At 38.1% G+C, this 15,328-nt stretch overlaps 1 protein-coding gene across 8 annotated transcripts in view; it reads right to left on the reverse strand.

Moving 5' to 3' along the window:
• Positions 1–14,120, reverse strand: part of MYBPC1 (myosin binding protein C1) — a 79,207-nt gene extending 65,087 nt beyond the window's left edge. For all 8 annotated transcript variants that reach the window (XM_035342135.1, XM_035342090.1, XM_035342072.1 and 5 more), the window contains exon 1: positions 13,971–14,120. In XM_035342135.1, coding sequence (XP_035198026.1) covers positions 13,971–13,995 — 25 coding nt within the window. In that variant the 5' untranslated portion in view covers positions 13,996–14,120. The remainder of the gene's footprint in view (positions 1–13,970) is intronic.
• Positions 14,121–15,328: the final 1,208 nt, after the last annotated feature.

Genomic DNA, 15,328 nt, shown 5'->3' on the forward strand with positions numbered 1-15,328 from the left:
GCAGGGTCAAAATACACAAGTCTCTGGAAAGGCAGATTTTGTTATCTCCAATGTTTAGGAGGCAGTCTTTTCTGCATAGACACAAAATGTATGAACACAGCACAGCTTTGATTTCTTTAAATTCATGGAATGTTGCAAAATATTTTCTACATAGTAAGTTGCTTATACTTATAACTTATTTCTGATTTCAGATGCTAATAAGAAATTAAGCTTTCAAAATGACTCCTAGCCCAGCCAAGTGAAATTCTGCTCTAAATACTCCAAATCTAATTCATCCTTGTTATGTATTTACTAAAAGCAATTAAGGCATTCATCAGAAAATTTTGACCTTGTGAAAAAATACAGCAATAGATAGATGTTTTTCACAGTTTCATATCTTTCATTGCAATAGTTTGGTAATTTTTATTATTATTATTATTTTTAATGTGAAAGCAAAGACTTTCACTTAGTTCAAGAGATGCCATGGGGAAAAGTGAAAGCAAAAGGCACCACGATATGATACCAATGACAGCAGTACACGGAGCTGTGCTAACTTCCTCTCTGAAAGCTGCAAAACATGATAAAGTAGACTAAAGGTTATTGGATTAAATGCTTCAGAAAACAAAGAAGTGCTGCTCAGGAACTACATTAATTTATTATTCAAATTTAACAATATATTTTCAATGACAATTGCACTTCCAGTTAAAGGATAAAATTCAGCAATAAAATTGACAGGACAATTATTTCAAAAGATTGTAGAATCATAGAGCCATTTCGGTTGGAAAAGATCTCTAAGATCATCAGCCATCAACCTAGAACAGCCAAGTCTACTACTATGCTATGTCCCTAAGTACCACATCTACAAGTTTTCTGAATACCTCAAGGGATGGTGACTCAACCACTTCCCCAGGCAGCTTGTTCCAATGCTTCACAGTCCTTTCAGTGATTTTTTTTTTTTTTTTTTTTTTCCTAATATCCACCCTGGCACAACTTGGGGCCATTTCTTCTTGTCCTATTGGTTGCTGCTTGGAAGAAGAGATGGACCCCCACCTTGCTACCACCTCCTTTGAGGTAGTTGTAGAGAGTGATAATGTATCCTGGTCCTTCTTTTCTCTAGGCTAAACAACCCCAGTTCCCTCAGATGCTTCTCGTAAGACTTGTTCCCCAGACCCTTCACCAGCTTCATTGCCCTTCTGTGGACACTGTCAAGCATCTCAATGTCCTTCTTGTAGTGAGGGGCCCAAAGCTGAACACAGTGCTCGAGGTGCAGCCTCACCATAGCTGAACAGAGAGGGACAATCACCTCCCTGGTCCTGCTGGCCACACTAGCCAGGGTGCTGTTGGCCTTCTTGGACACCTGAGCACACTGCTGGCTCATGTTCTGCCAGCTATTGACCAGTACCCTCAAGTCCCTTTCAACCACACAGCTTTTCAGCCACTCTTCCCTCAGCATGTAGCATCACATAAGGTTGTTGTGCCCCAAGTGAAGGACCCGGCATTTTGCATTGTTGAAACTCATACAGTTAGCCTTGGCCCATCGGTCCAGCCCATCCAACACCCCCATGCAGAGCCTTCCTGCCCTTAAGCAGTTCAGTGTTCCCATCCAATTTGGTGTCATTATGTAAGCTTACTGAGGGTGCATTTGATCCCATTGTCCAGATTACTGATAAAGATACTGAAGAGAACTGGTCCCAATCCTGAGTCCTGGAGAACACCTGTAGTGACTGGCCTCCAGATGAATGTAACCCCAATCACCACAACTCTTTGGGTCTGGCCACCCAGCCAGTTTTTTACCCAGTGATGCATACACCCATCCAAACCATGAGCAGCCAGTTTCTCCAGAAGGCAGCTGTGGAAAACAGTGTCAAAAGCTTTACTAAAATCTGGGAAGGCAATATCCAGAGCCTTTCCCTCATCCTCTGAATGTGTTATCTTGTCATAGAAGATCTGGTTAGTCAAACAGGACCTGTCTTTCATAAAATCCTGTTGACTGGGCCTGATCACCTGGTTGTCCTCTATGTTCTGTGTGATGGCACTCAAGCTAATCTGCTCCATAACCTTCCCTGGCATCGAAGTCAAACTGACAGGCCTGTAGTTCCCTAGGTTTTCCTTCCAGCTTTTCTAATAGATGGATACTTAACTATGGGAACTTCCTTTCAGATCATGACATAATTTCCAGACCAGATCAAGAACTATCTTCCTAATTTGTAAAATGTCTTCACTCTTTCTTGATCTAAACCTCAACATCTTTCTTGCTAAGATATCCTGAAATATTTCACTCTGAATCAAGGAAATAATTCAGACTGTTGTTTTATGGGAGTTACATTGTGGATCTGATGCTCTCTATAACTAGACTGAGTCACAGGAAGGACTACGTCTCATGTACTCTTTTTCCAGGTTGGTCCTGAGAGTTATGAGATTATGTGCCTGTCAGTGGGAAACCATTCCACTTGGCTGTTATGGGGAAATGAGAACATCAGCATAGGACTGTGGTGATATGAATCAAGTAACATATTTCAGCAAATTACAAGGAAACTATTGAGATGTGCTGACAGGTGTCATTTTAATCAAATTTCAGAATGAACCATCAACAATTTTAAATGAAAATCTGCTGGTATTCCTATTTTGTAGTTTTTTAAAACATCATTTCTTTGAGGTTCATGGCTCAAAACGAGATGAAAATGTTGGGATTCCCCCAGGAGTGAATTTTATCAGCTTGTTATCAGCTCTTTGTCAAAGTAGTAAGTACTACAGTGTCAACAGTGTGTCCAAATACCAAATAAGAAAAGCATTCGCTTCAAGTCTATTTGACAGTGGGTGACAGATAATCTGATACTCTGTGATCTTTTCAAGAAGGAAGAGTCTTCTCAGACTTCCTTCAGATAAGAAGAGTTTCCTACCATCTGTACTTTAGTATTGAACCTTCTGTTAAGAGACAATGTCTTACAAGTTCTGTAACAAGGAACTATGGCCCAAGGCCATCAGGCATGTAGGTGATTAGAGATAATTTCAAATAGCATCTCTAATAATCCATTACGTAACTCTATGTGATGCTAACAATAATAATTTGCATTCATCAGGCTTGTGATAAAGAAAAAAAAAAAAGCCAACATTTGCAGCTTTTCAGTTGAATTCATTTCTTTCTTCACTCAAGATGAAAAAGAGGGTAGTAGCATCCACTCTCTTAGTTTACTAAGGGTAACTGATGTTTGTGTGCTACGAAATCTAGGGGTTGCTGTTTTTCGTGAGTGCCACTGTTCCACAACAAGGCACCCAAAGATGATTTGCAACTAAATCTAGAGAAGAACATTTCAAAAAAAAAAAAATTAACTGGTAATTTGGGAAATATTTGTATCAGAGTTGCAGTGTTGCTGATGCCAAACACTAAAAGAATCAGAATTTACCTTAAAAAGCAGAAACTTAGTTAATGGCATTTCTGTGTACTAACCTTGGGAGTTCTCTCTCTCTCTTTCTCTCTCTGTCTCTCTAGTTTGCTTTTGGTTTCTGTTTTTGTTTTGAAAGTATGATTGCATGTGGATATTTATTTTGGCTCAGATGTTTGGAATTAAGCATTGTAGTGTAAAACATTTGAGAGTATTTTGCACAAGTGGATGGAGAAAGGTCTTTTTCTGCAGGTAAACATTTAGGGGATCTAAGGTATTGCAGACATGTGGCACTAGGCAAATCCTTGGTGGATCACACACCAATATTTATATACATGACAGTCACATATGCCCCTTTGTGATTGTTAGGCATGCTAAGTTACATATATCACTCCATATTAATACAGTTAATTTTTCTACCTCTCAATCTCATTCTGAAGTAGTGACGATAAAGTATCAGAAAACTGTGAGAATTTTAAGCTTTCACGTAAAAAAATAATTTAATTCACCTTTAGGGTAACCAACAGAGTTGAATTTATTTCTCTCTCTTCAATGAAGATGAAAAAGATGGTATTTGCATCCACTTTCTTAGTTTATATTAAAGGATGTTTGCAGACCAACTGCGAAGGGTCTCATCAAAATGTCAGTTATGTATAGAAGAAATTTTTTTACAAGGCATCACAGCAAAATGCATTTGAGATGCTGCTGTGAGTAACAGTCACAGCTTACTGAATATACTTTCTGTCCAGCTAAAAAAGCTTTTACTCTTGGATAAGAGAAAAAGTCCTCACTGCAAAACATGGAAATGCAAAACAAGGGCAAAGAAAAAGGGGCAGAGGACAGAGTTCAGATTTCCCCTTTAAAAATAGGGCTAAGGAAAGCTTAGATGAAAGATTAGTAAGGCTGGAGGGAATGCCATGGAAAAAATGTCATCAGGCATCTGACCCTCTGTGCCTTCCCTGAAGTCTGCATCTGTGGAGGAGTGGCAGCCACAGCCTCCATTGGTATTACAGCTTCTCTTTGGGTCTAAAATAAGGTTTTTGGCCTAGATACTAAGTTCTTATAAAAACAGATGATACCAAGTGTGCTATGGTGTGTATATGTATATCCGCATCTATGTAAATATCGCAGCATGAGACTCAGAAGCTATTAGTCAGTGAATTACTCCATCTGCGTGGCATTTCTTGTGTGTCTGTTCCTAGATAACTCTAGCTACAGACATTTTCCACATCACCGAGGTTTAAAAGTTTTCTGAAATTTTTGCTAGGAACAATAATACTTTAGTTGTACTGTAAACTAATAAAGCTCTTGAAAAGGGACAGAAATGCAATGTCATGTATGTTCAGATGTGCAAATGGCTTGAAATGTTTAATTTCAGGTCAGAAAATAGTGAAAGGCCCTACCAAACTAGCACAATATGCCCAGATTCTGAGAATCCTAATGTTGCTACAAAGCAGCACTGGTAAGAGGAAGATTTCTTCTATATAGAACAGTTGGAACTGATGCTAGGGAACATAACTTGTGCACTTTTCTTGCACAAAAAAGATCCTGTGGCAGAAAGTGATTAAAATGAACACATAAATGTCCAAAGATATTCAACAGCCATTCAACAACTGTATCTTACTGCTCTTTCTAGTCCGCTAGCATGTTGGAGTAGGTGAGGATTAAGGAGAAAGACCTAGCCCATCATCTGAACCAGTAAGTTTTTCATTTGGAGTCTCCTTCAGGTTTAGCTGCAACTGTGTTCAGTTTAATTTCATCACAGCTTCAGGGCTTTGAGAGAAGACAAAATGTGGAACAGGCTTTCAGACTGGGTTTGCATTCTGGCTGTGCAAGGCATGGCTCCCACTGAAGGAAAAAAAAAAAATAACAGTCTGAGCTATTGTGTGATTTACTTTTGTTTGGCGCCTAAGATGTTATAATCCAGTTAGTTCTATAACAAGAAGTGGAGCAAATGTCTCTGCAGTTCATGGCCATGCATATTAGTCGTCGAGTTATAAATCTGTATGGAAAGGGAACCTTTCTTCATCATGTGTCTGTGTGTGACTACAACCTACTCTTGGCATTTATGACCAAAATTAGGAAGGTATTCTGAGACTGTAAGTCATGATGAGTGTGTATTTTAATACAGATGCCTCTCAGGAAGCATCATGGTGCGACTGAATGCTTTCAGACACTCACTAAAACCACCATTTGATCCTATGGAGAATTAAATTAGAACAGAGCTTTTTGTAATAATCACCTGATCAAAATAACTTGCTGTAGCCACCGCATACAAGGGCAACTGCCTTGAGAAGTATATCACATGCTATTTTCAATTGGACATAGGGCCAGGGGATAGCAAATTATGTAAGAAATATTTCCTAATCTCCAGTGAAGGGAGAGTAATGACTATTTTGAACATGTTCCACTGGTGAAAAACACAGTAGGATTCCCTTCACGCTGTGGCTTCTGTATGCCTTGGGGAAGATGGAAATGACATAGGGGGGCCTCTCAGTTCTGAAATGTTCCCATGTCCCAGTACTGCCACTCTCTGCACTGCATGACAGTCACATTCACCAACACACTCACAAGTTACCTTGCTCCTGAGGGTCTTCCTTGGAATAAATAAATTTCCTCCAAGACAAGGCAGTTTTCTGAATAGTTTACTCCTTCGATGCTCTCTACAGGCAGCACAGCTGAGACTGTGCTATAGATGACTGTCTGTTAAACAATGTGCTGACACTTCTCTAGAAGGTGTAACATCCTAAATCAACCCCCATCCAGCAAAACCCCACAGCAGGGCATGCAACATCTCAGTGTTATGACATCTAAACCATCATGGCTAACTACAGCAGAGGCCACACGTTATTTTGGCACTTTTAATTGAAAATGCACATAAGGGCACTGGGCCAAGTAAAGGATTGTGTGTGTGACTGTCTTCTTCAGAAGGCAGTTCTAAGCAGTGTGTATGCAAGCCATCCTGCACAGCATAGCCTGAGTCCCATTGACTGCTTTATGGAGATTCCATTAGCAATACTGACATGGAGAATGGGGGAGAGAAACCACTCTGTTTAGAGAATGTTGCATTTTTCCAGGACCTGAGAGGTCTCTGAGCAGAAATCTACCTATCTTCATACTTCTGAAATCCACAGTTACTTCGTCTCTGTCCCTACAATGTCTCAGGAAGCAGAGAAGGTTGACTGAAACTGCCTTCAAAACCTTCTTGCTAGAATGGCTTCTGAAGCCATACAACCTTTTCAGGCACAGAAATGAATGTTGGCTCTAATTCACTCTCTTCTATAGGAGCCTTTGTTTTTGTTGATCCACTCACTCTTTCAGTGAGCTCAAAGAGCTAAAACTATGCATGACAAATTAAAGAGAGGAACTTCCAGAAATTGGAATTCATGGAGATTCTTAATTCTGCATGTGTTTTGTTGAACCCATTGCAGAATATTAAGAAATGTTTTATTATTTAACATAAAAAGTGTTTGTCCTTCATAGCTTGAAATGTCCTTGATGTAACCACACATTCATTTAAAAGCTTAAAGCTGTTGTAGGATCTGAGCAAAATTTAGGGGAGTTAAATCAGTTAATTTTGATTTGAACAGCAATACAATTTACTTTTTTTTTTTTTTTTTTCTCAGTGGTATAAAAAAAATAAATTTAATTTTGAGTTGATTTAATTTTGAGTTGATCTTAGCCGTGCACAAAAATATAATGACTCTTTCTTATAAAAAGCAGAGCAAGTAAAAGCAGCTGGATTTCCCAAGTCACAAAAATGTAGCAGTAGTAGCACCTTTTATTTTAACAACTACCCAGCTAATCAGTGCACCCAGCAGATTACAGAAGGGTGCACTCTCCTCTGCTCCGAGGAATCTGGGCCCAAATCTCATGTATTGAGGCAGAGCCCCACGTGCAAAGCTAGTCCTAGTCTCACATGCAAATAATGCTGGAATGGAACACTCCCCTTCTCTTCTCATAAAACTGTATATTGCTGAAAATCCTTAAACATTAATTGATCAAGTTATAGAGAATAACTCTGCAGCCTTATTGTTCACTAACACTCCGTTTCTGTAGCATACCCTCCTGGTTTCTAGCTGCCGCTCCAGGATGTTGCAGATCTGCAATCTCAGCTCCTGAGTCATATCTGCCAGCCCCACATGGACATTTCTTGTATCCTAGAGTGTCTCATATGGCAGTAGGCATCTATGTTTAGGCAACTGCTGGGTAGTCAGCTGAAGAGCAGTCTGGGCTCCCCTGACTGTAATGGCCTGCTCTCTGCAACTCTGGTGGCAGTGGGGACACCTAGTTCACTTGCCTTCACTTCTATTTGGGTATCTGGTTCCTAGCCCAGACTCCTTCCATTGCAGTGTAGAGAATATTAAGATCTTTGTATGATTGCAAGCTTATACAAAAAAAAAAATTAAAGGACAGTCTCTTCCTAACTCCTAAAATACCAACAATTCCTCAACCAAATAATAAAATCTTGTGGTGGTGATAAAGTATACCAAAGTCCCTTGGTGAAAGACAGAAAAATCCAAATATTATCATATTGATTGGCTAATAGCGCCTAAAAAGACCTTTTTTTTTTGGAGTCTTCAGAAATATTACTTCAGTAATGACTGACAGCAGAGGGGGATGGAGGGGATGAGAAGTGGCTGTGGGTCAGCTACACAGTTCTGAAGGCTCAAGAGACAAAGTTGCTTGCAGTGAGACTGAGAAAACTCTACTTAGAGCTGAAGTTAACTTTTCTATCCTCTTTCCTTCTCCTTTCTTTTACATGTTTTTATATTCAGTGCAAAGCCACATTAGTGTCTGGATGTGAGCAAACTTTTTGCACCTCACTCTAAATCAATTATTACATTAGGATGTCCAGTTCATTGGAATCTCTGCATTTTCCTGAGTGAAGAGTCTAGTATTTGGCCCTATACCAAGAAAAGTTTCCTCAGATAACTTCTCTTCAAATTTGTTTTGTGCTTTCTGTTCAAAGAATGCCCTGGATGTCCCCTCCTGAAACAGATTGTTTTATGTTGTACTATGTATATTTCCCAAGGACTGTTCATGATAATGTTCACTGTTATTTTTTTTTCTTCCTGGCTATGTGACCACAGAATCTCCCATTTCATCTAATATATCTCTTAAAACTAAAATGAAGAAACTCATCCAGTTTTTTGTGTACCAGAAGTACACTATAGCACTTTTCTTTGTTTGTTTTTAACCTCTCTTAAAGTGATATATTTAGGAGGTATGAGGGGAAAGAACTGGGCAGTCCTTTATTTATCTTCCCAACAGGTGCAGCACAGGGAGGCACAAAGGCAGCATTTGCTAATTTCAGTTCTGCCAAGTACAAGTACCCTCTGGTCTGCTAAAAAGCCATTTCCCTTCTTTCCTTCTAAACTCAATGGAGTTTTGATTTTAGTATGACAATGTTAAATATTTTTCCAGTGCATAGAGGTACTACTTTTTGCACAGGGTGGAAGAGATTTTCAGCTCCAGTAAGAGCAACAGTAAACCAGATCCATCTTGAATTATCCACCTACACTAATATTAAAATAAATTCAATGCATTGTATAAAGAAAGAAAAAAAAAAAAAAGTGCAGTTCCTTCGGTTACATCATAATAAAAAGAAACATAATAAACCCAAACCAAACCAAATCCAGTTTTGAGATTTGTCTTTGCCATTTTTTTTCCCTATCAGTCAAGTTAATCTGATTGGAAAAGTAGTCTTAAACTTCAGAGCAGTGGAGGCAGAAGGTCAAAGAACAAATCCAAGATGGACTGGTATCTCAGAAGGAAGTTTGGTAGCAACACTTGGAAATTAGTTATGGGAGGGCAAAGACAGTCTAAGAACAAGTCAGATCCTAACATACAACAAGATCAATGCAGGAGGACATGGGCTCTGTAGAGTTTGGGATGGGAGCAATGCCCACACCAGTAGAGCTAATTATAACAGTAAGGAGTAAGTTTGCTTTCCATTTGTAAGAGGTCTGAATTTATTAGTCAGAGGTGATGAAGAGAAACTTTCTGAAGAATTGTTATGGAAAAAAAGATAAGGGGTTAGGGTTTCCTCCTTCCCTCACCCATCAAATTTTTTCACATGTAACTTTAATACAGTGCTTGTAAATGATGCATATGGGCCTGGTTTTGAACGTGACTGGGCTCCAAAACTGAAGGTAGTTAGAAATAATAGGAATTCATTTTACAGTCAGTCCTGGAGAGGGGCAATGATAATGACAGAAGATAAATGTCCGTATGCTTTCCTTGTGCCTTGCTGAAGCATGTGTCTATGCAGCAAGGTCAACAGCAGCTGCACTACCCAGTTTGGTGCCGTAATAAAATGATTATACCTGTTCAACCTTCTGCATGAAAAGCACGAAGCAATGTTATACAATGTTGACATGCTGGGTTCTTGAATTTTCAGGAAAACTTTTGATCAACAGTGTTACGTTAATTTTGATGAAAGCCAAATTCATATACTTAAGCAAAATTTCCATTTAACTTTTTGTTCACCTCCAAAAAATTGTCTAGTCTTGAAAATATGATATTAAAATAAATCCCACTTTAATTAATTTTTATCCATCCCTTAAACTGAGATTGATTTCCCTCTGGAACACGGCTTTAAATATCTACTTACAGGATTTATATGACTAACCTTGATAAAATTTGTCTACTAGTGCCACAGTTATCTTGATATACCTAATCATGCTGTTAAATAATGTAAATGCTATAAATACAATGAAAATATAACTACAGAAGAGATATGATGAAAAAAAAAAAAAAAAAAAAAAAAACTGGTCATGTTTCAAAGTAACGGCTGTTTCAACTGGGCTTCTTCAGAGAGAACACTGTTGTCACGTCTTCAAAGCAGTCTCCACTGATGCACTTGTTTACCTCCTTTCACAAATTTCTTCGTGTTTCAAAGATCACCCTTCTAACAGACAAAATTCACACATAGCTTTCTTCAGAACTTTTTAATCTCTGCTGTTTATAGATCTAAAAGAGTTCCACTAAAGCACTGGCAAAAGTAGACACACTGATTTTTTATTTTGATTCCTTGCCAGCATGTGGCTGCTCCAGGCGGTGTTCAAGCAGAGCTTGCAGACCCTTAGAAAATGAAGCTGGCAGACAGTTGATAAATGCTTTGGCTTAAAATCTGGAATGGTCATTTAACTCATGGCCATGAGTTATTTCCTAGATTGGGGAGAATAAATAAGGCAAATTTACAGAGCTGCCTAGTGGGGACTGACTTGCAGCTGTCCCTGTGGGATGTTGCCCAGAAATAGTTTGCAACCGTTGCTCTTGAGAGACTTGGCACTTCTACAAAAGCATATCCAAATGCCATGGCCTGTGACAGTTTAAGAGGGCACTTAATTAATGGGCAGCTCTTATTATGAATATTGGTAAAAGGAAAGGGGACCAGTGGAAAGATTGGATGACTGATTATAATAAATTACAGGAAGTAATTATGTGAGGGAGGGTTATTTTATTAGTCAGTAGGAAAACTAAAGGCTGTTAAAGTTAAATGCACTGATAAAGGTCTTTGGCATCACAGTCTTATTCCAGTCGTCTGCTGGGATCAGTTAACGGGACACCCATTGATTTAGTCTTCACATTGCGAGTGTGAAATTTTAAACAGAACAAGACAAAACTATCTTACAATGACATGACCATATATTTCAAGGAGCCCACAGCTGATGGAGTTTATAGGACTTTGACTCTAGGAGTACAGTAAAGGCCTAACACCAGGCTGTTTCTACAGTTACGAATTTGATTAGGCTGAAGTGCTCCAACAACCTTCTCTAAGCCAAGTGGTGTGTTTAATTTGGTGACCCTATTTGTTAAAAGCATGTTGTGAGTCTACACTCTCACCAAGTCAAGAAATTTCTCACTTTGGTAATTTAATAATCTTAAAGTATCTATCTATCTATCTATCTATCTATCTATCTATCTATCTAATCTATCATCTATCTGATATATATAGAGCATTTGACTTGAAAAAACAAAAACAACAAAACAAACACCCCACAAAACTAGCCTGAGTGCTTGGTGCAGCACTGCCCAAATACCTATTTACTTCAGAGACTGCAGTGACAAAAAAAATGTAAAGCTGAGATTTTCTTAACATTCAAATGTTAGCCAGTTTCTGATTGTACAGCTGGTTGTTCTTGTGTACACTGTTTTTAACTGGAATGTCCTGTGAGAATAAGGAATGTGGGATCATTCATGTAGATTGCTTCCTTTGGAAATATTAGCAAAATACTAATTAGGTACTTCTGTGATGCCGAAACATTTTCTATTGCAGTCAGCCCACAAAGGTTTCTTAGGGAGAAGAAACCCATGCCTGCCAAAATGTGGTCAGTCCACAGAAAATCTTTATTACTTGTCTCCAATACTTCACACATTGGAAATTACCTTGAAAACAGACATCTGATGGACAGTTGAGTATCTGAATTCTTACTCGTAGAGCTACTACCAGTAGTAGCACTGGTACAGTACTATTAATAGCACCAGTATCACTACAAACACTCTTGGCACTAATATAATAAGCACTGCCAGTAGCTCAGGTGAGTTCTTAATCTACCAAAAATCTTTAGCTAATCTCTTAATTACACTAGTGTAAGTTTGTTATTACTTTTAGTTAGTGGCTGCAAATAATCTGACTGCAATTAAGAGGAACCACTGTATAACCTGTACCTATCACTTCTCCAGAACTCATTCCTATCTGTGAACTCTAACTCCATCAGAACATAAGGCTTCAATTTTGTTTATGTATTTCAATGTTGACTCATCAGAAGTCACATATTTTTTCCAATGTCAAGGTATTTTGGTTCAGAGTCAATAACAGCACAACCCCAGAATTACTTTTATATTCACTGTATTGTAAGAACATCTGTGAAACAATCTAGTCTTAAATAGAATAATTATCTTAAAAACACAAACCTCCAAACCATTTTTTCTCCAAAACATATATTTTTTGAGAGTGCAGAAATTTAATTTTCATTTTATTTTTTTAGTTGTCAGTCACAGAATGCATTCTGATTATACTGTGTAATTTCCAGTCAAATAACAGATCAAATAAAAAGGACACTTAATACATGTGTAAATCATTTGAATTACAAATAAGACACTCTAGAAGTGGCTTGGCTCTAGGTTTGATATAGAGGATTAGACTCTAGCATTAATACGTGCACTTGGTGTAGCTATTTTCAGATGGATACTTCATCCATCATTGTCCTCGAGCACTGAGGAGGACCAGTAAGTAAAATGATCGTGTTGGTCTGTCAACAGTACTTGCTTAAGATTCAGTCATGCAAAAAGTTTAGTTTTCACATGTTCCCACCCAAACAAGGTGCTTAAAATGTTTAATATTCCTGATATTGGCTCTGCTCTGCCCTTGCCTTCCACAAAAAATAGAATATATTTCAAAACAACGTTTCAAATAAAGCAAATTCTATTGATAGGTGAGTTTAAAATCTTTTTTTAAAAGATTTAGGTCAGTTTTAGATAAAGGGCATTTTTAAAAGTACTCATTCAAACTACACACATGGGCCTATCAAACCTGCCAGAATTGATGGGAACCAAATGGTATTTAATGGCTTCTATTCTTTCCACAAGATTGTCTTTAAGATTAAATTCAGTTTTATATTTGGGAATGCATTAGGGAACGTGTCTGTATACCTTTTATTTGCCAGTAGTTTCAACGCATATACAATCTGCATATTTGTGGCTTTTTAGAAACTGTGAATATCACCAATGCTAAACAAGAGTTATCAAAATTTCTAACAAAAATGTGTAAACCTGAATGAAAAAATAATGAAGAGCTATAGAGGTATTGCAAGTATAAGAGGCTTATTTAGCTTAAATTTCCAAAATACTAAAAATAAATGCTAGTTTTTAAAATGTTTGGACAGCCTCCAATGTACATGATTTTGTATCTTGCTATCAGACTATGTAATCAGTTTGTTTGCTGTCAACTTAATAGTACAAAGAAGGGGCTGGTATTACTGCCCTTAACTAACCTTCTGAAGCATAAAATAATAATTTCTGTGTGGCAAAATGTATCGTTCTAGTTTGATTTGTATAGAAAAACTTACTACATTCTTCACTTATGCATTTGACATATAGAATGTATTTTCATCAGAAACTTAAAGCTTTTATGAACATATCTTTTCTGCTGAATAACTTTTACAACCTAATTTTCAAGAGAATAAAGAAATGCCTATCAACATGCTGCTTTTTAAAAACATAAGAAATGCTTATACCTTGTTTTCCAGAGTCTAGATATCTTACCTACAGAGGAATTATTGATTGTACTGCAAAAATTCTGCAGTCTTTTAAAAATGAATACAGTATGTGCCCAATGAAGCAGTTTCTTAGTATCTCTGTAAAGCCATTGTTCGTTCTCTAAAGTAGTTGGAAGTCAAAGCAATTTTGCCTTATACCTCTACCTGAAAGTATTCTTAGTTTAAAAGGATCAACGATCTGTCATGATGTAATTATCTTATGATAATTAGATGTTACTGTTGTTGAAATGTGCAAGATGGTCTAAAAAGTGTTTTGGATGTGTGTGCACATACTCAGTTTCCCACAATTAAGAAATGTTCAGGTAATATTTGTTATGCTTACCATCTTTCTTGGTGGGTTCCGGCATTGTTACAAGAACTCTTTATTCCCAGGGAGTTTCAGCCTTTCAGATGCAGTAAGTAGTAGCCCCAAGTCCAGCTGAGAGAGTATGCAGATCAGTATGACAAGCAGAGGGTGAGAAGAATTCCTCTGCTTTATATACTGCAACTGAAATATCAATCAAAATAGCACCTCCTCTCTTTTCAATGCAAACACTTTGAAAATTGACAGTTATGGGAACCCCTCTCACATCTGTTGTCTGCAGCCTCTGCTCCCTTGGCTTTTGGAAGGAATCTCTGCTGCATTGCATGGGGCTGATGAGAACATCTATAACTTTCTAAATTCAGCTGCACTGCTCGCTCCCTGTGTCTCTCTTTGTAACACGCAGACATGCATACACATGCAAATAGAGGCTGAAAAAGTGACTGCCAAGCTATTATAGAGCCCCTCCTGCCTGCAGAACTAATAGGAACTACCTAAATGCTTTTACCTCTTTTTCACAACATAAAAGGGACAAATAAGCATGAGCAGGATGCTTTTGATTAAACTTCACTTCCTTCTTTGAAAAGAAAGTGGGATGCAAAGATGAAGAAGTGCGTAGCAAAGTACTTTGTGGTATTAATGAAAAAAAAAAAAAAAGATTATTGTGCTCCTGTTTGGAGCAGTGAAGACCTTCCATGCATCCTTTCTGTTTATATTTGCTACACTTTCTTGGGTCCTTTCCCTGTCTGAGGATCCCTGAGGAAGAGACATCCTTGTTTTGGCTTAGGTAGAGACTGTAGAGTTCCTTTCAGCACTTCTACCTCATTAACTGGAGATGTCACTGCTGAGAGATGAGATGTTCTCCTTTCCACCCATCCAGGAGATGTTATACTCCTTGCCTTTGCCAAGCCAGGAAGTCATACAGAAGGAATGGAAATCCAATCTGCAGCAGACACAGTGAGCCACCAGAATAAGCCACTGGGCTGTCCTCCTCTTAAACTCCTACCTAAACTATGAATATGTAGGCAATAGAATTGCAGGTCAAGTTAAACAGGGGTACAAGGATTTATTTTCTTTTAGGATTTCAAGACAAAACTGTAGTGCAGTAGATAAAGTGGTCCTGAAGATTTTCATGCTATTAAAACACAGGAAGGTGTTCACATCATTGTCATGTACCAGTAAAAACTAGGCTACTGGACAGCCTGCACACTGTCTAAATACACCCAAATACTATAGAAATCATATTTTACAGCTTTGCATAGGAGTTAGGGAAATTGGAGTAGTCATGTGCCTGTTTATCCTCTAGCTAGCGTGTGTTTTTTTCCTCTATGTTTTCTGGATATTTAGAAATTCCATATACGTTTTATAAGGGGTGGTCA

The sequence above is a fragment of the Oxyura jamaicensis genome, chromosome 1, assembly GCF_011077185.1.
Source record: "Oxyura jamaicensis isolate SHBP4307 breed ruddy duck chromosome 1, BPBGC_Ojam_1.0, whole genome shotgun sequence".
NCBI classification, from domain to species: Eukaryota; Metazoa; Chordata; class Aves; order Anseriformes; family Anatidae; genus Oxyura; species Oxyura jamaicensis.